The sequence below is a fragment of the Netta rufina genome (genome assembly GCF_964035555.1).
Source record: "Netta rufina genome assembly, chromosome: 30".
Lineage (NCBI taxonomy): Eukaryota > Metazoa > Chordata > Aves > Anseriformes > Anatidae > Netta > Netta rufina.
This window is the reverse complement of record NC_140154.1, coordinates 1,632,689-1,658,041: the sequence shown is the minus strand read 5'-3', so window position 1 is coordinate 1,658,041 and position 25,353 is coordinate 1,632,689. Positions and strand designations below refer to the sequence as shown.

Sequence of the window (25,353 nt, the reverse complement as noted above, 5' to 3'; positions counted from 1 at the left end):
GCCCCCCCCCCCCCCCTCCCCCGCCCCTTCAGGGCCTGGTGCCCCCCCCCCCTTTGGTGTCCCCCCCGCCCCCCGTGGCCCCGCCTTTGGGTTCCGCCTCCCTCGGGTTCCGCCCCCCCTCACCCCGCCCCCCCCCCCCCCCCCCGCTGTCCCCTGTCCCGGTGTCCCCAGGAGCGGCCACCCCGTGGCCCCAAGCGCTGCCACCCCCCTCCCCGCGTCCCCAAACCCCCTCCCCCATCCCCCACCCCTGTCCCCGTGTCCCCAACCCCCCTCCCACCTCCCACCAACCCCGTCCCTGTGTCCCCGAGGCCCCCTCCCACTTCACACCAGCCCTGTCCCCATGTCCCTAAGGCCCCATCCCCGTGTCCCCCACCCCCTCCCACCTCCCACCAACCCCATCCCCATGTCCCCAAGCGTTGCCACCCCTGTCCCCACACCCCCAAACCCTCTTCCCACGCCCCCAATCCCCCCAAACCCCCCTCCCCTGTCCCCCCCATCCCCTCCCCGTGTCCCCAAACCCCTTCCCCATGCCCACAAACCCCCTCCCCGTGTCCTCCCATCCCCTCCCCATGCCCCCAAACCCCTTCCCTGTGTCCCCAAACCCCCTCCCCACGCCCCCAATCCCCCCAAACCCCCTCCCCTGTCCCCCCCATCCCCTCCCCGTGTCCCCAAACCCCCTCCTCTGTCCCCCCATCCCCCTCCCCATGCCCCCAAACCCCCTCCCCTGTCCCCCCCATCCCCTCCCCGTGTCCCCAAACCCCCTCCTCTGTCCCCCCATCCCCTCCCCATGCCCCCAAACCCCCTCCCCTGTCCCCCCCATCCCCTCCCCGTGTCCCCAAACCCCCTCCCACATCACACCAGCTTTGTCCCCATGCCCCCATCCCCCTCCCCATACCCCCAAACCCCCTCCCCACGCCCCCAACCCCCCCTCCCCGTGTCCCCAAACCCCCTCCCCGTGTCCCCACGCCCCTCTCCCCTCCCGGTGTCCCCTGACGGGCCTGGTGGCAGCCCTGTCCCCAGCCTGGAGCAGATGCTGGCCTCCAGCCCCGGGAAGACGCCCATCAGCCTGCTGCAGGAGTATGGCACGCGCATAGGGCGCACCCCGGGCTACGACCTGCTGAAGGCCGAGGGCCAGGCCCACCAGCCCAACTTCACCTTCCGCGTCACCGTCGGGGACGTCAGCTGCACCGGTGGGTGGCCGCGGCGCCCCACAGAGCCCCACGGAACCCCACAGAGCCCCATAGAGCCCCACAGAACCTCATGGCACCTCACAGAGCTTCACAGGACCCCACAGAGCCCCACAAAGCCCCACAGAACCTCATGGCACCCCATAGAACCCCACAGAGCCCCACAGAGCCCCACAGTGCCCCACAGAACCTCATGGAACCCCACAGAGCCCCACAGAACTCCACAAAACCCCATAGAGCCCCACGGATCCCCACAGAACCTCATGGCACCCCATAGAACCCCACAGAGCCCCACGGAACCCCACAGAACCTCATGGCACCCCGTAGAACCCCATAGAGCCCCACAGAGCCCCACGGAACCCCACAGAACCCCACAAAGCCCTGTGGCGCCCCACAGAGCCCCACAGAACCCCACAGTGTACCACAGAGCCCCACAGAACCTCATGGCACCCCATAGAACCCCACAGCACCCCATAAAGCCCCACAGAACCTCATGGCACCCCTTAGAACCCCACAGAGCCCCACAGCACTCCGTGGTGTTCCACAGTGCTCCACAGCACCCCATGGAGCCCCACGGCACCCCACAGCACCCCCTGGCACCCCACAGCACCCCAAAACTCCCCATGTTTACCCCACAGAGCCCCACAGCACTCCATGGAGTCCCCCAGGACCCCCCAGCACCCCATGGCACCCCCATGGCACCCCACAACTCCCCACAGCACCCTATGGCACCCCACAGTACCCCACAGATCCCCATGGTGCCCTACAACACCCCATGGCACCCCCAGCACCCCACAGCACCCCACAACTCCCCACATCACCCCACAGCACCCTTCCCCTCCCCCATACTCAATTTAGGGCCCCCCCATCCCATTTCCCCTGGGTTTCCGGGGGCTCCCCCGCTGCCCCACCCCATAACTGGGGTGCGAGAGGGTTTGGGGGGGGCCCCAAAAATGAGCCCACCCCACCCCCCCCGTGTCCCCCCTCCTTATAGGGCAGGGACCCAGCAAGAAGGCGGCGAAGCACAAAGCGGCCGAGGTGGCCCTAAAGCTGCTCAAGGGGGGGGACATGCTGGAGCCCGGCGCCCCCGAGGAGCCCAGGTTGGGGGGGGGGGGCACCCCAAAAAGCTGGAGGGGAGTCGGGGGTGCGGGGTTTGGGGGTGCTGGGTAAATGGGGAGGGGATTTGGGGGTGTCCAGGAAGGGGTTGTGGGGTTTTTGGGGGGGCTTTGGGGGTTTGGGGGTGTCCAGGAAGAGGCTGGGGGGGGTTTGGGGGAGCGTTTGGGGGTGCTGGGCTAATGGGGAGGGGATTTGGGGTTTCCAGGAAGGGGCTAGGGGAATTTTGGGGGTGCCCAGGGGGTGCTGAGCAAATGGGGAGGGGATTTGGGGGTGTCCAGGAAGGGGCTGTGGGTTTTTTTGGGGGGGTTTGGGATGTCCAAAAAGGGGCTGGGGGAGGGTTTGGAGGGGTTTGGGGGTGCCCAGGGGGTGCTGAGCAAATGGGGAGGGGATTTGGGGTGACCAGGAAGGGACTGGGGGATTTGGGGGGGCGGTTGGAAGGGTTTGGGGGTGTCCAGGAAGGGGCTGGGGGAGTTTGGGGGGGGGGGTTTGGGGGTGTTGGGCAAATGGGGGGGGATTTGGGGTGTCCATGAAGGGGTTGGGGGGAGGTTTGGGGGGGTTTGGGGGTGCCCAAGGGGTGCTGAGCAAATGGGGAGGGGATTTGGGGTGTCCAAAAAGGGGCTGGGGGGGGGTTGGGGGGCTTTGGGGGGGGTGTTGGGGTGCCCAAGAGGGGTTTTGGGGGGTGCTGGAGGGGGTTTGGGGGCGCTGGGAGGGTTTGGGGGTTTCTAGGGGGGGGTTTGGGGGCACCTGAAGGGAGTTTGGGGGTGCCTGGAGGAGGTTTAGGGGTGCTTGGGGGGGGGTTGTAAGTGCCCCGGGGGGGTTTTGGGGGTCCCTGGGGTTGCCTGGGGGGGGGGTTGTGAGGGTCCCTGAGTGGGTTTTGGGTTCCCTGGGAGGGTTTTGGGGTCCCTGGATGGGTTTTAGGGTCCTTGGGTGGGTTTTTGGGGTGCCTGGGGGGGGTGGGGGTGCTTGGGGGGGGTTGTAAGTGCCCCTGTGGGGTTTTGGGGGTCCATGGGGTTGCCGGGGGGGGGTTGTGAGGGTCCCTGGGTGGGTTTTGGGGTCCCTGGGAGGGTTTTGGAGTCCCTGGGTAAGTTTTGGGGTGCCTGGGGGGGATTTGGGGTACAGGGGGGGGGGTTTGGGGGTTCGGGGGGGGCCGGCTCGGCCGTTAACGTGTCGCCTTCTGTTCCCAAGCTCTCCTTTCCCCCAGACCCCCCCGTGGAGCCTGGCCCCGCCGCCGCCCCCCCGACCCCCGCTGTGCCCCCCCCTTCACCCAGGTGAGGGATTGGGGGGCACCCAGAGCCCCCCCCCCACATCCCCCTGCACCCCCAGACCCTTCCCCAACCCCCCCAAACTGGGGGTGAGTGGTTTGGGGGGGGGGTTTAGGGCTGCCCCCCCCCCGACCCCATACCCCTCTGCCCCTTGTAGGGGCACCCCCCTGGAGGCGAAGGCGCCCGTGCCCCCCCCCCCAGTCGGAGTGTAACCCCGTGGGGGCTCTGCAGGTGGGTGCTGGGGGGTGGGGGGGGAATTTTGGGGTCGGGGGGGGCTTTTTGGGGGCTGCCAGCCCTGCTGGGGGCTGTTTTAGGGTGTGTGTGGGGGCTCCTTTCGGGGCTGGGTGTCCCCGTTTTGGGGGGGCGGTCCCTAGTTTGGATGTGACCGTGGATATTTGGGGGGGGGGCTCGTTTGGGACTGGGATTTGGCCCGTTGGGGGTTTGCTGCCCCTATCTGGGGACCAGTTATCCCCATTTTGGGACCAGTTATCCCCATTTGGGATTGGTTTTCCCCATTTTGGAACTGGTTTTCCCCATTTCGGACCGGTTACCCCCACTTTGGGACTGGTTATCCCCATTTGGTGACCAGCAATCCCCATTTGGGACCGGTTACCCCCACTTTGGGACAGGTTTTCCCCGTTTTGGGACCAGTTATCCCCATTTGGGACTGGTTATCCCCCATTTTGGGACTAGTTTTCCCCATTTGGGACTGGTTATCCCCACTTTGAGACCAGTTATCCCCATTTGGGATTGTTTATCCCCATTTTGGGACCATTTATCCCCGTTTTGGAGCCAGTTATCCCCATTTGGGGACCGGTTACCCCCACTTTGAGACCGGTTATCCCCATTTTGGGACAGGTTATTCCCATTTTGGAACCAGTTATCCCCATTTTGGTGAGCCACCACGTCCATCTGGGTGCGAGGAGCAGATTTGGGGCCAGCCATCCCTGTTTGGGACCCACTTTGGGGTTGGGGGGGGACCCTTTTGGGGCTGCCCATTCCCATTTGGGTGTGCGCGTGTGACCCCCCGAGCCTCGCTGCCCCCCCCTGGTGCCCCCATACCCCATTTTCACCCCCCTCTGCCCCCATTTCAGCCGCACCCTCTCCCATTTTCAAGACCGCAACCCCTTTTTTGGGTCAATTTCTCCCCGTTTCGGGGTTCGCCCGTGCCTGTACCCAACCCTAACCCTTTCCCCGTGCCCCCCCCCGTGTCCCCCCCCCCAGGAGCTGGTGGTGCAGAAGGGCTGGCGCCTGCCCGAGTACACGGTGACGCAGGAGTCGGGGCCGGCGCACCGCAAGGAGTTCACCATGACCTGCCGGGTCGAGCGCTTCGTGGAGATCGGTACGGGGCCGGGGGGGGACCCCAAAAGGCCTGGGGGGGGTCCATGGGACGCAGGCTCACGGTTTGACCCCCCCCCCGCCCCCCCGCAGGCAGCGGCACCTCCAAGAAGCTGGCGAAGCGCAACGCCGGCCGCCAAGATGCTGGTGAGGATCCACAACGTGCCCATGGAGCCGCGGGAGGGCAGCGAGGCCCGAGGTGGAGGAGGATCAGTTCTGCATGGTACGGGGTGTGGGACCCCCCCACGGGACACCCCGAGGGGTTAATGGGGTCGTGGGGGGGGAGCATGGACACCCCGAGGGGTTAATGGGGACATGGGGGGGGGGGGAAAAGGACACCCTGAGGGGATAATGGGGTCATGGGGAGGGGGGAAAAAGACACCCTGAGGGGATAATGGGGTCATGGGGGGGGGAATATGGACACCCCGAGGGGTTAATGTGGTCATGGGGGGGGGGGGGCATGGACACCCCAAGGGGTTAATGGGGTTATGGGGAAGGGGAAAAGGACACCCTGAGGGGTTAATGGGGTCATGGGGGGGGGAAAAGGACACCCCGAGGGGTTAATGGGGACATGGGGGGGGGGGGGGAAAGGACACCCTGAGGGGATAATGGGGTCATGGGGGGGGGGAAAGGACACCCCTAGGGGTTTAAATGGGGTCGTGGGGGGGGGAATATGGATACCCCAAGGGGTTAATGGGGCCATGGGGGGGGGAACGTGGACACCCCAAGGGGATAATGGGGTCATGGGGGGGGGAAAAGGACACCCCGAGGGGTTAATGGGGACATGGGGGGGGAAAGGACACCCTGAGGGATTAACGGGGATATTGGGGGAGTGTGGACACTCCCAACAGGGACACGGAACCCCCCCCAAGACACCCCGAGGGGTTAATGGGGTCATGGGGAGGGGGAAAAAGACACCCTGAGGGGATAATGGGGTCATGGGGGGGGGAATATGGACACCCCGAGGGGTTAATGTGGTCATGGGGGGGGGGGGCATGGACACCACAACGGGTTAATGGGCCATGGGGGGGGGGCATGGACACCCCAAGGGGTTAATGGGGGTCATGGGGAAGGGGAAAAGGACACCCTGAGGGCTTAATGGGGTCATGGGGGGGGATATGGACACCCCGAGGGGTTAATGGGAACATGTGGAGGGGGAAAAGGACACCCCGAGGGGTTAATGGGGACATGGGGGGGGGAAAGGACACCCTGAGGTGTTAATGGGGTCGTGGGGGGGGGCATAGACACGCCGAGGGGTTAATGGGAACATGGGGAGGGGGGAAAAGGACACCCCGAGGGGTTAATGGGGACATGGGGGGGGAATATGGACACCCCGAGGGGTTAATGGGGTCATGGGGAGGGGGGAAAAGGACACCCTGAGGGGTTAATGGGGATATTGGGGGGGTGTGGACACTCCCAACAGGGACATGGAACCCCCCTCCAAGACACCCCGAGGGGTTAATGGGGTCATGGGGAGGGGAACGTGGACACCCCAAGGGGATAATGGGGTCGTGGGGGGGGGAATATGGACACCCTGAGGGGATAATGGGGTCATGGGGGGGGGGTGTGGACACCCCAAGGGGGGCACGGAACACCCCCAGGACACCCTGAGTGGGGCACAGAACCCAAACCCCAATATCCCCATGGCGGGGGGGCGCCCTGCCTGGGTGTCCCGGCAGCCCCCATATCCCTGGCAAGCCCCCATACGGGGACCCCAAAAAGTGCCCCAAAAGCATCCCCACATTTAGGGACCCCTCCCCACGCCACGTCCGTCCCCGCGGGGGGGTCCCTGCGGCCCCTGAGCCCCCCCCCAATTTGTCCCCCCAGGCTGGCCCCCGGCTGGAGGGGCTGCGGGGCCGCGCCGCCTGCCGGCTGCACCTGGGACTCGCTGCGCAACTCGGCGGGCGAGAAGATCCTGCAGCTGCGCAGCCACCCCCTGGCACCCATGGGTGCTGGCGCCTGCGCCCTCCTCCAGGAGCTCTCCGAGGAGCAGAGCTTCGCCATCAGCTACCTCGACATCGGTGAGCGCCCCCCCCACATCCCCTCCTGCCACCCGTGGGTGCCTCAGCCAAGGCTTTGGGGTGCTTTGGGTGCTGCGGGAGGGGCTGACGGTGTCCCCCTGTGTCCCCCTTGTCCCCCTGTGTCCCCTGTGACCCCCCGTGTCCCCTTTGTCCCCCGTGTCCCCCTTTGTCCCCCCGTGCCCCCCTGTGCCCCCCCCATGTGTCCCTTGTGACCCCCTGTGCCCCCCTTTGCCCCCCCGTGTCCCCCTGTGTCCCTCTGTGTCCCCCTATGTCCCCTGTGTCCCCCCATGTCCCCCTGTGCCCCCCTTTGTCCCCCCTTTATCTCCCCGTGTCCCCCTTTGTACCCCCTTTGCCCCCTGTGGCCCCCCCGTGCCCCCCTGTGTCCCCCTTTATCCCCCTGTGTCCCCCCTTGTCCCCCTGTGCCCCACTTTATCCCCCCGTGTCCCCCCATGTCCCCCTGTGTCCCCTCGTGCCCCCCTCTGTTCTCCTGTGTCCCCTGTGTCCCCTGTGTCCCCCCCGTGTCCCCTGTGCCCCACTTTGTCCCCCTGTGCCCCCCCATGTCCCCCTGTGCTCCCTTTGTCCCCCCTTTATCCCCCCTTGTCCCCCTGTGCCCCCCCCGTGTCCCCCCTGTGTCCCCCCCTTGTCCCCCCGTGCCCCCCCTGTGTCCCCCTTTATCCCCCTGTGTCCCCCTTGTCCCCCTGTGCCCCACTTTATCCCCCCGTGTCCCCCCATGTCCCCCTGTGTCCCCTCGTGCCCCCCTCTGTTCTCCTGTGTCCCCTTTGTCCCCCTGTGTCCCCTGTGTCCCCCCCCGTGTCCCCTGTGCCCCACTTTGTCCCCCTGTGCCCCCCCATGTCCCCCTGTGCTCCCTTTGTCCCCCTTTATCCCCCCTTGTCCCCCTGTGTCCCCCGTGTCCCCTCGTGCCCCCCTGTGTCCCCCCCGTGTCCCCCTGTGTCCCCTTTGTCTCCCTGTGCCCCCCATGTCCCCCCGTGCCCCCCTGTGTCCCCTTTATCCCCCTCTGTCCCCCTGTGTCCCCCCCCCCAGATGCTCTGAGCCTCAGCGGGCTGCACCAGTGCCTGGTGGAGCTGTCGACGCAGCCGGCCACCGTGTGCCACGGCGCCGCCCCCTCCCGCGACGGCGCCCGCTCGCAGGCGGCCCGCAACGCCCTGCAGTATCTGCGCATCATGGCGGGGGGCAAGTGAGACCCCCCCCCCCCGGCCTCACACCCTTCCCTTGGCGCCCCCCCCCCGCCACCCTCGGCCGGACGGACCCACGGACGCCCGGACGGACCCACGGACGGACGCCCGGAGCCAACGGGGAGACGCAGGCGGAGCCGGGGAGCTCCAGGGGGAGCCCCGCAGCCACCCCCCCCCCCCCACCTCCCCCCCCCCCTCAAGGAGAAAACCTGGACCCCCCCCCCCCCCCGCCGCCGCCGCCGGACACCCCGGTGGGCGCCCAGCCCCACCCACGGACACCCAGACGGACGCCCGGACCCACGGACGCCCCCCCCCCGTGGCACCCGGACGGACTCTGGGACGCACGGACAGACGCACGGACAGACACACTCAGGCCCCAGACGGACCTCAGGGCCGGGGGGGGAGGAACACCCCCCCCCCCCCAAAAAAAAAACAACACAAACTTGCCCCCCCCCTCCCTGCGGGTGAGGTAGGTCCCTGGGCAGCAGCCGGCCCCCAGGAATAAAGCTGGGGGGTTTGTAACCGCCCCGCCTCGGCGTCTTTTTGGGGAGGGGGCTGCGGGATGGATTGGGGGGGGGGGGACGCAATTAATGGGGGGGGGGTTGGGGTGACACCAGGGCGAGCGGTGGGGGCTGAGCGGCGCCGGTTTATTGGGGGGGGGGGCTGCGGAGCGACGGGCACGGGGCGGCGGCGCTGGCACAGCCCCACGGACGGACGGACAGACGGATGGACGGATGGATGGATGGATGGACGGACGGACGGATGGATGGACGGACAGACGGACGGACAGACGGGCGGACAGACGGACGGACGCTCAGCGGCGGCGGCCGAAGCGCTGCGGGGTCGCCATGGTCCAGAACGGGGCTGTCGGAGGGTCCCAGCTGCGGGGGCTGAGCCGGGCCAGGGCCCCCGGCCCCCGGGGAAACCTGGACGGGAGGGGAGGGAGCAGCCGCTGGTACCCGCCGGGGGGACAGACGGACGGACAGGGGGATGGACAGGGGGGACAGGGACATGGACAGATGGGGGGGCACAGGTACAGAGGGTGACAGGGGAGGGCGGCTGGGGACAGAGGGATAAAAGGAGATGGATGGGGACGGAGAGGGACAGACAGACAGAAGGGGACAGGGATGGAGAGACGGAAGGGGACAGACGGAAGGGGACAGGGACAGACGGACGGAAGGGGACAGGGACAGACGGACGGAAGGGGACGGGGACGGATGGACGGAAGAGGACGGGGTTGGACAGATGGAAGGGGACAGACAGAGACGGAAGGAACAGGGACAATGTAGGGGATGGACGGACGGGAGGGGACAGGGACAGACGGAAGGGGATGGGGACGGACAGATGAAGGGGACAGACAGACGGGAGGGGACAGGGACAGACAATGTAGGGGACAGACGGACGGACGGGAGGGGACAAACTCCGTGCCATGGACGGGGCCAGGAGGGCAGGCAGGGACAGACGGACATCGGGCTGGACAGACAGACAGACAGGGAACAACCTGGGGGACCGATGGGGACACACACGGCGGGGGGGGGGGGCACCGACGGGGACAGACACAGCACACAGACGGACAGACGGACACCACCGGGACCCCTCGTCCCGCTCCTACCCCCACCCCCCGGTCCCCCTCGGTCCCCCCCGGTTCCCCCCGGTGCCCCTCGGTGCCCCCCCAACCCAGGACCCACCCCCCGGGACCCCCCCATCTCACCTCGGGGGCTGCAGGAGCGGGGCCGGGCTGCGGCCGGGGCGCTGCAGGGAGCGGAGCAGCGCCCCCAGCGCGGCGGGGGCCGGGGGTCCCCGGGAGGGGCTCGGGGCCGCCACCGGGGGCACCGGGGGCACCGGGACAGGAGCGGGTGGGGGGCAGGACCCCCCCCAGCAGCAGCAGCAGCAGCAGAGCCGCCGCCGAGCGCGCTGCCATCGCCGCTGCGCCCCCCCCCTCACCCCGCTTCGCCGCTTCTTATAGCGGGACCGGGGCTCGAGGACGGCCCGGGGGGGTCCCGGGGGACCTGGGGGGGGGGGTGCGGGGGGGGGGGGGGGGGTTGGATGGCGAGGATCAATCCCGGCCCCGCCGCTAATTAAAGTCATTTAGCAGCCGCGACAGCCGCCGCCGGCGGGGACGGGCTGAGACGGGACGGGCTTTGAGGTGGGGGGGGGGGACACAGGGGAAGCGGCGGCCCCCAGCCCTCGGTCCCCGGCCCCAGACGCCCCCCCCCCCCCGGTCCCGGAGCTGCCCCGGGTCCCTCCCGGACCCCCCCCCGACCCCGACCCCGACCCTGGCCCCCCCCCGACCCCCCCCCGGCCGCTCTCTGCCGCCATCCCGTGGCCCCGCCGCGCTCCTGCAGCCCCGACGGGGCGGCCCCGGCTGCGCCGCTCCCCCTCCGGCCCCGATCCGGCTGAATTCGCCCCAAAAATTCCCTTTCTGGGGGGTAGGGGAGGGGGCTCATCCCCCCTCCCTCCCACACACGCACCCCAGGCTGGGGAGGTGGCGCCCACCCGAGGGCTGTCCCCGAGGTCACCCAAAAAGTGCCACCGGGGTGGGACGGTGACACCACTGGACCCCAACCCATCGAGGGGGGGGGGTCCCCACTTAGGGGGGGGGGCCCGATGGTGGCACCCAGCTGCCACCCAAGCAGTGTCCCCCCCCCCCTCAGGCAGCTGTGACAGCCAAGTGCCATCCCCAAGCGTCCCCCTCCCCTTGCAGGTGATGCCCAAGGGGGGTGTCCCGTCCCCTGCCACCACCCCGTGTCCCCCCCCCCAGGGTGACACCGCGGTTGTCCCCAAGCAGGGGGCGGCAGCCACCATCTCCTCGGTAATATTTTAATGTTATATCTGCAGCATAAATAAAAGGCACATTACATGTTTGGTACGAGGGGGCAGGCGGGGACGTGTCCCCCCCCCACCGTGTCCCCCCCCCACCTCCCGGCCACCCCCCCCTCCCACCCCCCCACCCCGGTCCCTGGGTCCCCGCGGGGGGCTGTGAGGACCCGCTCACAGGAGCCCCTGCGGGGGCATCCCTGGGGGGGGCCCTGGGGGGGCTATGGGGGGGGGGGGAAAACCCATTTCGTTGCATAAGGAGCTGCGCATCCGTTCAGGACGTTGCTATATGTCTATATAGGTCTGTATATACTCGTAGATATGCATTTCTTTATAGATACTACACCCTCGGGGTACGCTTTTTTTTTTTTTCTTTTTTTTGGGGTGGGGGGCAAGGGGGTGTTTTCCTTTTTCTTGGCTTTTTCCCTTCGTGATCGTCAGCGCTCGCCCTGCGAAGCAGCTCAGGGTGGGGACGGGTCCCGCGGGCACCTCCTGGCACGGGGCTGGGGGCTGCGGTGTCGCCACCGCCCCCGCGTGCACGAAATTTGGGGGGGGAACCGAACAAACGGGGCCAAAACCAACCCAATTCCCGTCTGAGCCCTCGGCTCCGGCCCTAAGCAGGAAGACACGGGGGGGGATTTGGGAGGAAAAAGGCCCCGAGCCCCGCCGGCTGCCCCCACCCCATCACCAGCTGAACCCCGTTGGGCTTCACTTCTCTCCCATCCTTTCGGCCCCAGGTGGGGGCTGGAGATCCCGGGGGGGGCCCAAAAACGCTGCTGCAAAGCTGGGGTTGGGGGCAATGCGTGAGACTGAAGGGGCACAAAGCTGTTTATTTTTAAGGCACCACGGCCGGGGGCTGGCAGGGGAAGGTGCACGCGCTCGGGGGGCTGCCGGCCCCCGGGTGGAAGCCAGAACTCCGGCTCTGGAGCAGAATTTGGGTTCTCACCCCCACCTGAAGCTGTCTCTGTGCAAGAGCTGAAGCAGGAGGGTGAGGAGACGCCAGCTCTTCCCTTGCCTGTCCACATGGGGGGACCCCCTGTCACCAAAGGCCACTGACTTGCCACAAAGTCCGTCCTCCCAGCCGAAAAATCCCCCAAATCCCCCCAAAACCCCTGCACATCCCCTCCAGCTACTGTCACGCTAACCCAGGGAACAAAGCGCCTCCAAGCGATGCGGTTACAAAGGGGCTGAGCCCAGCAGCGGTTCGGCTCGGCAGGCTGCTTGGCTCCGGGTTACAAAACCACGCTGCCCCCCTGCTTTTTGGCAGCCAGGTTTTAATTAATTAATTAGGCAGCCCAACGCGTCCTCACGCAGCCGCTCCATCAGCATGGAGGTACTGGAAAAGCACGGGGGGGAAAAACTTGCTCTCCGTGTACCCGTTTCTCCAAAGACCCTGGAAATGGTCATCTCTTAAAAAAAAACACACCCAGAACTCTTAAAAAAAACCCCTACAACCAACCCTGACCCTCGTGCTGGAAATGTGACCGGCAGCCCGGGTTCGTGACATCGAGCTCTGCCGGGCACCTTTTGCAGCCCTAAGAAGTGATGAACCTCTCCGGTGTGCCCCAAATTTATGGCTTGGGATGCCCGCCCATCGCAGCAGGATGGGAATGGAGCCTTGCCCCACTGCTTGGGGAGATGTTTTAGCTAAAGATCACGCCGGATTTTTTGGCTACCTTCCTCCTGAGGAGCTCAGCTTGCCTTCAGTGGGAGGATTCAGCTTTGTCCCTCCCTGCAGCCAGGGACACTGTCACAAACCAGGACCTGGAACCTGCTCCGGGACCTGCCCTGGGCACGGCTGAGCTCCGCAGGGTACAAGTACCAGGGTACCGCACCTGAAGGGGCACAGGACGGCTGCAACCCTGGTAATTAAAAGAAAAAACAACACAAATGTTAAGGTCTCATCAAAAACTTGTTCCCTGATGATTGCTGCCCAGGTCTGGAGCTTTACAACCTTTTCTTTTTTTTTCATGGCTTTCTGTGTCTGTTCAAGGCACTGCGCGTGGAGGGGAGCTGGGGTGGGGAGATGCTGGAGCTGGGCAGCAAAGTGGGGAGGCACAGGGAGAAAATCTGCAGGGCCCCCGCCTCACCCGCCAGGTCTGAGCGACCCGGGGGTGTCCGGTGATGCCACGAGGCCGGGATTTCAGGGGTTGGGGTGGTCACTGGTGGGGGGGGAAAGCCCTCCCGTGGGACGTGAGCAAGTTCCAAGCGAGCTGCGAGCTCCCAGCTCTGCCCTCACCACGTGCTTTTTGTCTGAGCCGGGTCACTTCGAGTCCCTAAAGGGAAAATTCGGGGTTCGGGGATGCTGCTGCACCCGACGCCAGCACTGCCCTGGGCTCGCAGCCCCCCAGCACCGCTCTGTGCTCCCTCCTGCCAACCCAGCCAGCACGTAGCGAGGCCCCCGGCTGCTCCTTGCCTCAATTCCTCCTTTCCCTGCTCTTCAAGGCTTGGACTGATGCCGTTCCTGGACGGCGCCGCAGCGCTGAGCCCTCTCTGCAGCCTAGGAGGAGCTGGCGAGCCGCAGTCAGCAGCTCCAAGGCGCTGCGCACCGAGGGGCAGGGATCCAGCTGGGCGACGAAGCCAATGTTTTACAAGACATTTTTGTCATTACAAGACATTTTTTGTCATTACAAGACGTTTTTGTCATGCCTGCTACCCCTGGGCGAAGGGAGACGCTTTCACTCAACACTGCCCAAAACCCAGCGCGGGTTTTGGCAGGATGGGGCACGGCACAGGGGCTGCTTCACCTGACCCCAATCCTTCCCGTGGGGATGTGGGGATCTGCTGAAAACCCCATGGACCCTGCTGAAAACCCCGTGGGCCCCGCTCACAGCTCGATCTCGCCGCAAAAACACAGCCTGTTGGGGCAGTGAGAGCCACGACACCGGTCTGCGGGCAGAATCACTGCAGAAAGAGCGTTAGGGAAACAAGGGGGGAGCTGGGGGCTGCTGTGGGGTCTGAAGCAGAAGGGCAGTGGTTGAGGCCAGCGAAGCACGAGACGAGCAGGACAAAGCAGGGAGTGAGAGCAGCGGTGGCAAAAACCGAAACCGAAGCCAGGAGCTGGAGCTGGCACCGCTGAGAAAGGGCGAGGAGAAGCCGAAAAAGAGAGGGGAGAAGACAGAGCCCATCCGTGGGCAAACCAAACCACCCGCCCTGCCCGGCCGTAACGGGGCCGGGCGCTTTGCTTTGGGTTTTGCTGTCCCTGGGGACCTTCCAAGTGCAGGAAAGCCAAAGGGACGAATCGCTTTGACAAACCAACTTGGCTCAAAAAGTGGCGAGTGCGACCTGAGGCGGGCGGGAGCTCGGATGAGGAGGGGGGCGAAGGGGACCGGCAGGGAGAGACCCCCCCCAGGGGGAGGCCAGGAAGACCGAGGGCTGACGAGCTTTGAGGAGGGTTCTTGGAAGAGCCCCAGCACCCCCAGTGCCCCTTCCAGCTTCCACGAGACGAACTCCAGCCCACGAGCATCACCTGCCAAGGGCCAGCGAGGGCCCCTGGGAAGCGCACACAGACCCAACATCGAGGCCGGCTGTTAGGCTGCCCTGGAAGCAGTACGAATCCTTCATTTGCTCTGGCTCGGAAGCATTTCGTGCGCCATCATCAAGAGCAGAAGACAATCGTGACGAAGAGGTAAAGGGCAGGCAAACAGAAACACCGCCGGGCGCTCCCTCCCCTCGGAACAGGCAACGATCCACGATTTAAGGCCACCATTCTTAAGGTTACGTGTCAAGGAGACGATCCTCGGAACCGGAGGGATTTGTTCTCTAAGGCGTGCAGCGGGGCTGGGAGCAGTGACGAATTCTGGGGCTCACATTATCACCGGAGCTGGGGCAGCTCCTCCGTTCGCGTACCTCCCGGCTGTGTGGGTCCCCGCAGGTCCCCGCAGGTCCCCGAAGGCGCAGTCGGCGCCACGTTACCGTAAGGAAGAGCAAGAGCAGCCCCGCTGCTGCTAGAGCAGCCGGTGCCTGTCCCTGCTGCTGGAGAGGCCCGGGGACACCTCCCGGGGCAGCACGAGCAACCGGTGGTTTGCAGGGGTTCGGCTCCGGTAACGTCAGCGTGCTCCAAAAGTGTCGCCGGCATCTTGCGAGTTCCCGCGAGGAGAGCGACCTCGATCCCTTTAACCTCGGAGCTCAAGGAGGCTTCCTCGTCCGAAGGTGCAATGTTTCAGGTAGCTAGAGTGGTGGTGGTGGGGGGGGGGGAGAGCAGATGCCTGGAAGCAGCATGCTGTTAAAAATAAAATACACTGACAGCACGACTAAATGTCACAGCCTCCCAGGAGCTGCGTTTTCCTTTGCTGAGAGCGGAGGGCGAGGGAACGGGGAGGGGGGGCACTGGGATGAGTGAGAGCGCCACGGGGATCCGCCGAGCACGGAGGTTTAGTGTTAATGGAACTGATAGCTGAAAGCAAACCATCCGAGGTGCTTTCAAAGTGAGGCTCCGCGTGTCCGGGTGGCTCCGCACGGTGCCGGAGGCTCGAGAACGCGCTCGGTGCGAAGCCGCCCGGCGGGGACGGGTCGGGCGCGCACGGCAGCGGTTCGGGGCCGGGATCTGTCCAGGCTACGCAGTGTCAGAAGCGCCATATAGCTGCCCTTAACTCACTTTTTTTAAAAAAAAAAAATAAAAGAAAAAAAAAAAATCCATCTCCGTCCCCACCGCTCGGGGACTCGGGGACGGCCAGAGTCCGCGCTTTGCTTCGCTCCGTGTCCCGCGCGGGGGCTGCGCCATCATCTGCCGGCAGACTGCGACTGTGGGGCCATGATGACGTGGGGCTGCAGCGGCACGGCCAGTTCTGTCCTTTGGCTCGCCATCTGCGTGAGCACCGAGGTGGCCACGGCCTCGGCCGCCGAGCGGACGCTGAGCCCGTTGGGGGAGGCGGTGACGGAGCTGTGCTGGATGACGGGAGCCGGGGAGCCGGTGGGCTCCGAGCTCTCCTTCGGGCTTTCTGCTCGAGGAGGGAAGGGAAAAGGAGAAAAAAAAAGTGGTTAGAGAGAGGCTCTGCATGCTGATCCTGGTGGTAAGGGAGAGGTGATGGGATGGGAGGCTGCTGCTGCTGCTGCAGGGGCAGAAATTGGTTGGGTTTTACTTAACGCTCCCCTTTTTTAGCCAAAGCAGCCCGAAATAGAGGGGCCGATCCCTCCAGGAACCACAGCTCCCCCCACCAAATCGGGCGCCCCTTGAGGCTGAGCCAGAGCAGCTGTTTGGCAAAAGCGGGCGAGGCCTGGAAATAAAACTGATTAGTCGGGCCCTAACGACCCGGCGGGCCCCGGCCCTCGGAGAACCCCCCCCAAACCTCACAATATTCACGCCAGGAAGGCGTAAAGTGCCGGCTTCGCCCCGAGGATGGCAGAGCCAGCGTAACCTTCCTGGTAATAAATCCCTTCCCTCATTATAACAAATGAACTCTCCTACATCTTGTTTCCTGGCATGGTACTTGGTTCAAGGCCATTTAGCCCAGAGACGGAACGGTTCCTTCGGCGTCCTCACCATCTGTTGGGTGAGCGCTCAGGACCGCGCGCAACGGAAACCCTTCTGCAAAGGCACTCCAGCAGTTTGTTTGCCCGTTTTTTTTTTTACACAAATCACCTGGCCTGCTCGTTATTGTGCTCTAGAACATTAAAATCAATTAGAGCCCGTCACAAACTGTTGGCTTGCTCCATTTCTTCCGGGGCCTTGCAGGGGTACGATCGGAGGGACGGGAGGCAAACAAAGGCAGAGACCTTCCCCCGCGCCCCTTTCGGAGCTTTCCGAAACTTTGGATCCTCTCCCACCACCAGCCCCCTGCGCCCAGGCAGGGCTCCTACGGCGGAGGATAATTTGTGACCTATCAAATGCCAAGGCGAGAGCAATCAGACCTCTCCTCTTTGGGGTATACACTCATTATCCGCAGATGTCAGGAGGAAATTCCCTCCTGTGCACTTGGCGAGATGAATTACGGGTAAGATGCGGTCACCTTCCTTTAACAGAGCAGAATAATGGCAGGAGCCGGGATACTTCTTCCACCTCGAGAGGGTAAAACCCCAGGACGCCAGAAAATCAGAGGAGAGGTTTGCAGCCTTACTGGGCACGGGCAAACGTAGCCGAGGGCTCAGCTTTCTGCCAGGTGCGTGGATATCGCGCCCCTTTCCCCTTTTACCTTCCCTCCTGAAACCTTGGCGTGGCCTCTGCTGGCACGCCGAAGGATGCGGCTCAGCACAGCAGATCTGAAAACTGGCTTGGCGGTGAGAGAGAAGGTCGAGCGGAGCTATATAATAGTTTGGCATCCCCAAAAGGAGATTTACAAGGTATTACGAATAAAACAACCCGACTGTACACGAGGCAGCTGTAATTCCATCGAGGGAATCTGGCATTTTGGTTTAAGGAGCTGCTTAGTCACAAATCTCAATAATAAAAAAAGGCAGCCGGCGGGTGTGTGGGGGGGGGGGCGTGGGGAGGGCGGCGTGAATTTTGTGTTTATTATTCAGCTGCGTGGCGAATTCCTATTATTGGAGCAGCCGGGCTGCGAGGAATAATAATAGGAACTGTAAACTTTGGAGGTTAACAGGAAAAAAATCCCGTCGCCTCTCCGCGTTATACGCAGAGCCAACACCTGTCTGCGAGGGCTGGGGACAGCGAGGGCTTTCACGACCACATCACTCAAGCTCTGAGCTCCTGTAATGAGTGAAAACAAAGCAGCAGTGCCAGGCCCCGTGCAGCACGTATCTGTGCCTCGCTGCGCAGGAGAAGAGCCCTGCAGAGACCCAGGAGATGGGAAGCAGGAGGCAAGAAGGAAGGACGCTGCCTGAGATCTTTGGTTTTGGGTTTTTTCCCCTTCTCTCCCTGCCTCTTGTCCCCTTTATCCAGGCAACGCCCGGGGACTCCAGCATCTTCCAGAGGCTCTGCACGAACGCCACAGTGCGGAGCTGTTATTGCAGAGATGACAGGAGAGGCACGAAGGAGCCAGACGTAATGTTTAGCTCCGGGGTTGATTATAATGAAATAGGCAGCATAAAAAAAAAAAAAAAAAAAAAAGAAAGAAAGATTAAAAAAAAAAAAAAAGATAAAAAGAGGCCTTCTAACTTCCAAAGGCAATTTGATGTGAATTGCAGAGCACGAGATACAGAGCCCCATGATGTCATTTATAGAGTCTGGCCTTTCCTGACTCTGGCTTTGCTTGCAGAGCAGCAGGACTTGGTAACTTCAAAGAGAATTCAAGCTCCTGGCACGCCGCCTGCCAGAGACGCTGGCCCGCGCGCCGGGGAGGAGCGGAGACGTGGATCTCTGTCAAATGCTCCACGCTACGGAGGCGCTGAGGGAGATGCACTGCCTCCTCCCCCAGTGCTTTCACCCCTCGGCTGCAAGATCTCGGGTTAAAATGATGATTTGCAGTTCCCTCCCCAGCAGGACCCTTCCCGGTACGGATGCTCCGAGGCCGTACCGAGCAGGAGACAGAGGAGCAGGGAGGTGATGGAGCAGAGGCTGAGATAAAGGCTCCCTTCCTCAATTCCTTATGCAGGTTTCTGCTGGTTCGACCTACTTCAGGGGCAGCAGGGACCGGCAGAAGCCACTACTCACCGAGATAGCCCTGTGTTTTCTTCTGTAGTGCAGTGACGGGGCAGTCCTTGTGAGCCAGCAGGAGCTGCTTCAGTTGAGCAACTTCGTTCCTCAGTAGCGTGACTTCGTTCTGAGAAGGAAACACAAGCACGGGGGGCTGCATCGCTCACAGCCCTGCCAGCAGCCTCTAGCAACAGCAGGACGATAATTCACGTGCCCTGCAAGCTTACGGCTTGTTAGCTGCTTTGAGATGCCCGAGAGTTCCTGCTGACCAGCAGGAGAGCCCCTCAAGGTGTCCACCACCAAACCCTGGGCACATTTTTGCCCAAGCCCTCCTGGTAATGCCAACACCTCGATTTCAGCACGCTGCTGGGGATGGGGGAGAGCTGAACAGAGCCCAGAGATGAGCAGACGCTGATCAGCTTGGGGCCATCCCTGTCCCTCTGGGGCAGCAGCCAGGCTACGACCACATCGGGCCATGCCAGGCTCTGGGGAATAGCAGAGCTCCTCCAAGCCCTCAGCACCTCCCTGAGCTGTTTTGTCCGACAGGTGAAGGTGTTGGACCTTTAACACGATGTGTTTTATAGGTGAGGAATGGTGGCACAGAGGGAATAACTCACACGGAGCCCCAGCGATCTGCAGCAGCGCTTGGTGCTCTGGCTTTGCTAACCACAGAGCCATCCTCCCTCCCCGGAGCCTCCCTGCTGCCAAGGAGAGCAGTTAACTGTTACCCAGCCCGCTCTGTAGTCCTCTCTGCCTTCTCTCTGCAACTCCAAGATAACCTTTCCTGAGTCCCCGAGCCTCTCAGATTGACTTTGTGCCGTGAAAACAGGTCCGCTTCCCTAGGAGCTTTGTGTAGCACATTATTCCCCTATTGAAATGTTTGGACAAACAGCTGAAACTCAGGCAATTGTGTTTCAAAGTTGCCCAAGGAAACAGCTTCTATAATTATCTTGGGAAGAGAATAAAAATACCATGATCGCTGCTATTGAAAAAAATCCCGCTGCGTGAGTCACCAGCAACCAGGGGAAGAAAAAGCCCCGAATGGACACGAGTTCCATTTTTTGCAGACCAATCCTTGGCCAATGCTGAGTGCATTAACAAGGGGGCTAATTGCAAGTGAAATTACGTTCAGCTGCCCGTGTTTGTAGATTTGCTGCATTTCTGCTCAGCAAGCAGGGGGTGCAGCCCAGAAAACCCCAAGTTCTCCCTAAAAATCAGCCCGGCTGCAGCTGCTAAGCCCCCTCCTCGCCCCTCTGCCAGGTCTGACGTGCAGGGAAGGGAACTGGGGCTGCTTCTGGCGCCCCTGTGCCAGCAGAGAGCTCTTCCTCGCGCAGGAGAGGCCTCAGCTCTGTAAATACAGCTGCTTCCTGAGGCCTCCAGCTCCCCTCCCGAAGCTGGCACCGCTCCTCGTGCCGCAGCGCCGCCTTGACGGGGCGAAGAGGCAGAGCCCTTGCAAGGGGGACAGGGGGAGAAAGAAGAGCACTGAAGGGCTCCTCCCTGGCTGCTGGGAGTGAAATGGCCCAGAGGCAGCAATCCTGCTCCAGAGAGCAGCATCCAAACACCTCTTGGCTCCGCGGCACGGGGAAGACGTTCCCTCCGGAGCGACCGTCCCAGCGCCGCCGGGCTGGCGAGCGGCTGCGCTCGGCCTCCCCGGTTACATACTCACGCTCAGCTGGATGTTCTGGGTCGTGAGCTCCTCGGCTTTCTTCTCCAAGGAAGACACCCAGAGCTTGCGTTTCTGCCGGCAGCGGGACGCGGCGGCACGGTTGCGCTCCAGGAACCGCTGCCGGCGCTCGTCGGGGTCTTCGTCCACCGTGCGCCTCCGCCGCCCGCCGGTGCTGGGCGTGGGCTGGGCAGGGGAAACCTGGAGATGGGGGCGAGGGGAGAGAGATGTTGAGAGAAAGCTCTGAGGCAGGCTGGTGGCTAACACAGCCCGGTGTAACCCGGTTGTTTCCACTAGGTTTGGTAAAGAGGTCGGATCCTGCAGCTGGAGCAAAAAGGGGGTTGCTTTCGCACGCTGCGGGGGGACCACGGGCAGCCCCGGCTGCAAGGGGGGAGCTGAACTGCTCTGTAAGCTTAAGGTGTGAATCCACCTGAACTCCCTGAGATCCCAAAGATGTGTGAACATCAGGGGAATGAGTTAAATGCCAAGCTCCTTCGTGGAGATGCTGAGGGCCCGGCCAGCTGATGGCACGTAGCCGAGAGCAGAAGCTTCCTCCCTGCAACGCCGAGGAGCTGATGCGGTCAATGACCACGGGCAGAGCAAAAGGCACAGCCTTCCTCCTCATTTCACTTCGGAGACTCGAAAAGGAACTTGGTGTGACTGGGGAGGTGCCTGCACAGCCAGCTCCTGCTCGTCAGCCGGCGGAGGGCGACTTCCAGCTGCAGGGCTGGGAGCGCACGGCCCCACTCTGACGCACGGCCCCGCTCGCGGTCTCCGTTCGGGCTCAGTTCCGAGCGGGCAATTTGCTTTAAAAATTCATTTGGGCTGAATTTTCCCTGCACGTCTTCAGCTCCACAAGCTCTCGGAGGCAAGCGGCTGAAAAGATTTTGTCGCGCCGCACAATTTCCCCGTTTTATTTCGGGAGAACAAAGGAAAAGCCGGCGAGGGCAGAGGGTCCTGCAGGCACAGCCTCGGCGGCGCTTCTGCAAGGGCTCTGTAATTACACTGCCACCATCGGGGAGTGCAGTTACACTTCGGTACTCGCTGTCAGGCAGCATATGGATATTAAACTTTTGGAAGCCTATCTAACTGACAGAGCAGGTGGCGATCCTGATGGAAGGCTGGCATTTGGTGAGCTGGCAGGAGCCGGTGCAGTTGATTGCCTAAGAGGGGAGCATTTAACCCTAGTAATTGAGCAGGGAGAAGAGAGCAAAATATTCTTTCGAAACTCCAGACCTTGCCACGCAAATTAACACGTTGCTGAAGTTTTCTGCCTGGTGCTGTTTGAGAGCATTAGTATTGAAGCGGCAGTGAAAAAAAAAAACCAAGGTTTTTAACCCATTCTGCAAGCCAGGAAGCCGCAAGGTTTTCCTCCTCTTTCCCTGAAGCCCAGAACCCCCCAGCACGTAGGCTGAGCAGCAGCAGACCTGTGGCTGAGCTGGGGAGGGGGCGTCGGGGTGCTGGACAAGGATCTGACTCTGCTCCGGGCGCGCGGTCACCATCGTGCTGGCCGAGCCCACCACCAGGTTGCTGCCGTTGAGCGAGGAAGACGCCGTCAAGCTGGCCTTCAGCCTCTGGAGACGGAGAAAAACGGGACATCAGCGGGGGTGATCTGTGTGCCGTGAAGGTTTTATCCCGCTCCAAATCCCAAATGAGAGCCAGCCCCAAAGGCAGGCTGCAGGGCCCGGCTCAGGCCTGAGCAGGCAGGTGTCTGAATCCCAAAATTGCTCCTGCAGCTGGCACCAGCCCACCCGCAGCCTGCAGGCTCTGCAGGACCACGGGCTCCAGAGCCCCAGGTGCCTCCGAGCACCAGGAGTGAAGAGGGAAGGGGATGGAGAAGGACGCAGGCACGATCACAGCCATGTCTTGCAAGTTCCTTCTCCGGGCAGCCACACACAGGGGAGCAGGACTGCCCCGTTTCGGGCCTCAGACATCATTTAAGGTTTTAAACTCTCAGCTCTGCCCATGAACCCTGCAGACACCCAAAGCAGGGCGGGGAGGGAGCAGCGACAACGTGGGGCGCACCGGGAACGGCGAGCAAGCACTGCCCTAGAAGGCAGCTCTGCAAATGCCCCCACCCCGTCTCAGACCCAAAACCGTGGGGTTTCGTTGCTCTTTGCTCTGAAATTTAGGTTTGCTTCCTCCCGAGTTCGAGCTGTGGAAGAGCCAGCAGTGGAATTTTTTTTTAATTTTTTTTTTTTTGAATTTTTAAGGAGTCGACACAAACCCCATTACCGGGATCCTCGGATTGCAGCACAGCATCTCTCCTCTTGGCTCTGCCTCCTTCGAGCCCACCTCCAGCCCATCTGTTACCTTGGAACTGGAAGCGCCAGCTTTACAAAACAGCCGTGTTTAGGACGGGGCTGAGGTTTGTCTCGACAATAGCGTGTGCCTGCTCTGCCTGCCAGAGCCCCAGCGCTGATTAGTCTAATATTCCTGCTGGCATTTCCAACACCTGCTCTCGGTGCGAGGCAGCGCTCCGGCGGCTGCGCGGGGCTTCAGGCAAGCAGCAGCTCTTCAGGAAAGCCAGGGGGGGAAAAAGCCTCCAGGCACCTTTTTCTGGAGGAGCTGGGGACGATGGAGGGACGTCGACGTGCCGCCCTCCCCGGCGTGTGTTTGGACACTTACCATTTTGGCTTCCGAGTGCACGGGGAGGCCCGACGGCGAGATGGAGCCGCTGCTGTTGATGGGAGGCCCGGGAATACCAGGAATGTTGGGCACCATGGACATGGGCCGAGCCAGCTGTCGGGGAGGGAGCAACACGCGGGGGCGTGAGAAGCTGCGGCGCCGCTTTCGGTGGCGAGCTCCGTGAGGTGGCTGCGTAATAACTCCCCAGCCGGGCGCATTTATAAAGCTCGACGCACGTTCAGCACTTAACTGCTGCCATCCGTTACGTCTGCTGTCACCGAAGGCCAGCAGCCACCCCTTTGGTGGCCACGCCGGCTGCTGAAGAATTGCCCAAGCCACACCAGCCCGGAGCTCGGGACAGGGAGAAGGGTGGGTGGCCCGAAGCCTCCCTCCTTTCTCTCCTTGGAAGGTTTTTCCTCACCAGAAAACGAGTGCAGATGGAGAGGGAGGGAACGAGAACCCCTCTGGTTCTCTGCCCAGCTCCGCTGCAGAGCTGCAGCAACACCAGGGGTAAAAGCATCCCCTCTTCCTGAGCAGGGTCAGCCTCCTGCAGGGGCTAAAAAAACCCCACCAGGGTTTGCACTTGCGCTCACAAGCCGCTCAGGTACGCTGCTGCAAAGCTCTACAAACGCAAGCCTTGTTCCCAGCGAGCAGGGAGGTGTGAAGATGTTTCCGTGCCCGCGAGCTACGCCGAGCTGCCCGTGCATCTGCCTCTTTTGACGTCAACCTTCCCGTTACCTGAGGCTGAGGGTTTGGGCCATTACTCCCTCCGAAGCCAAAAGCCGTGCCCAGCAGGACGGGCGGGATTCACGCAAGCTGCCCGGCAGGGAGCTGAAACGCTCCGAAGCCCGACCAGCCACCCACCAGGCAAATCTGCTCATGAATTTTGGACCACAGAAAATTCTCTGCGCGCAAAAAAAGCACAACCCGCAAGGCTCATACTCCAGCAGCGCTTTAGCACGGTGGCGGGGCCAGGGTGGCTTTCCTGGCCTGCAAAGACCAACATGTTCCCTGCAAGCTCGAATGGTTTCAATTGAGGCACGCTGTTCCAAATGGAGGCAGCTAATCAGGGATCCTACAGTTCCCAGCCCTGGATCAATGGCATGAGCCATCTGTCTGGGCATGGCTTTGTTTTTTTCCAGACTTATTGCCCTCTAGTGTGATCGACACGTTATTACTACCTTGCCAGAGCTGGCCCCCCCCTCCTACTCCTCCTCTTCAAGTCTTATCATGCACAGAGGGGGAGAACCATTTTCATTTTTGCAAAATGGGTCTGTCTGCACGTATTTGGCAGGGGGAAAAACTCCGTCCCCTCCTCTGCCTCGCAGAGCTGTGCTGGAAGCGTCCCTTACCGATATCACAGAAGGCATCTGCACAGGAGGGCCTGGGAGGACAGGCATGGTCTGCCCGTTCGGAAGCTGCACGACAAGCGGGAGGGAACCCGTGGGCGACCTGGGGAGACAATTCAAGCTCTCGTGGATTATTTCACGCTTATATTTCCTCGTTACATCACCCCGGCAGCCCCACGAGCTCGGGGAGAGAAGCACGAATTCTGGTCAGCGAATCTGGGCCCATTCTCCCGTTCCTGCTCAGCCCCTGGCCAACCAAAACCCCACGGCTGCCAAAGCCTGGAGGTGTGCTGCCCATCTGAACGCAGGGAAAAGCACATCCAGACGCTGCTGCCTGGGGCTGGGGCTCTCCAGAGCTGCTGCATCCACTCCCTGGGGAGCCTGAAGTGCTCCAGCAGGCAGAGGGGTGGGCTGGGCAGCAGCCCCTGCCTCCTGCTCGCTTCTCAGCCCCTGAGCCACATCTGCTGGGCTCCCATGGCAGGGCTGAGCTCCCCATTAACGCTTCTGACCCTTACAGCTCAGGAGAAAACCTCCTCGATATGGAGCTGGCGTGGGGCTGGTTCGTGTCTGCCTGAGGAATGGCTCTGGGGAAAAAACGGGGCCGGAGCCCATCGCAGCAGGCTGGGGAGGGGGCGACCCCGCCAGGGCTGGTGGTTACGGATGACAAATGCCCAGATTTTTTTCCCTTGCAGATCGCTCTGCAGTGAGAGGTGATGGTTGTGCGTGCGCTGACAAAGAGGCGCCCGGCTCCCTGCCTCCGTCTCAGAGTGCTGCCAACCCCACCGCAGAGCCTGCGACCCTCCAGACCCAGCCTGCCCTAGGAAAAGGGAGTAAAAACCAGAGCTGCTCTGGCTCTGGCTGCAGGGGAGAGGAAGGAAAGGGTCCCTGCCAGAAAGGGCTGCTCCTCCTGCTCCTCCTCGCTTCACGCCGGCGCCGCGGGGAGCCGAGCGGAGGCAGAGCCGAGCCAGGAGGAGAGCAGAGCTGCTGGCAGCTTGGCTGGGGGGGGGGGAGAAGAGGAATAAAAAAAAAAAAAAGCCCTGCTGCTGCCTTGCTGCCTCCTCCTCCTCCTCCTCTGAGCCCGGGGAAGGGGGCAGAGGAGGCTGGGCTGCCTGCGACCTCGGAGGAAGCTGGCACGGAGTCGTAGCGGGGTGGGGAGAGGCAGGGAGCGCGGCTCGGAGCGGGGAGCTCGCCACGCCAATAACTCAGGCAGGAATTTTTAAGGCTGCCCTGGGACCGCCAACGCTCGGC

General features: G+C 62.9%; 2 protein-coding genes across 6 annotated transcripts in view; one reads left to right on the top strand and one right to left on the bottom strand.

Annotated features, from left to right (window-relative positions):
* The first annotated feature begins 1,011 nt into the window (after positions 1 to 1,011).
* Positions 1,012 to 8,254, top strand: TARBP2 (TARBP2 subunit of RISC loading complex). The gene is given in 13 exon segments (XM_084303555.1): positions 1,012 to 1,190; positions 2,182 to 2,287; positions 3,489 to 3,508; positions 3,511 to 3,571; positions 3,723 to 3,753; positions 3,755 to 3,796; positions 4,790 to 4,907; positions 4,997 to 5,034; positions 5,036 to 5,098; positions 5,100 to 5,126; positions 6,731 to 6,766; positions 6,768 to 6,924; positions 7,966 to 8,254. Coding segments are annotated over 13 exon segments (1,017 nt in total). The 5' UTR covers positions 1,012 to 1,030; the 3' UTR covers positions 8,124 to 8,254.
* A 2,815-nt stretch (positions 8,255 to 11,069) lies between these two features.
* LOC311220111 (cyclic AMP-dependent transcription factor ATF-7) overlaps positions 11,070 to 25,353 on the bottom strand; it is a 66,108-nt gene continuing 51,824 nt past the window's right edge. For 4 of the 5 annotated variants that reach the window (XM_084303532.1, XM_084303533.1, XM_084303534.1 and 1 more), the window contains exons 7-12: positions 24,109 to 24,208; positions 22,757 to 22,870; positions 21,556 to 21,702; positions 20,128 to 20,329; positions 18,484 to 18,592; positions 11,070 to 15,874 (exon numbers count right to left, since the gene is read on the bottom strand). In XM_084303532.1, coding sequence (XP_084159658.1) covers positions 15,523 to 15,874; positions 18,484 to 18,592; positions 20,128 to 20,329; positions 21,556 to 21,702; positions 22,757 to 22,870; positions 24,109 to 24,208 — 1,024 coding nt within the window. In that variant the 3' untranslated portion in view covers positions 11,070 to 15,522. The remainder of the gene's footprint in view (positions 15,875 to 18,483; positions 18,593 to 20,127; positions 20,330 to 21,555; positions 21,703 to 22,756; positions 22,871 to 24,108; positions 24,209 to 25,353) is intronic. The other variant, XM_084303536.1, reaches the window with a different exon arrangement.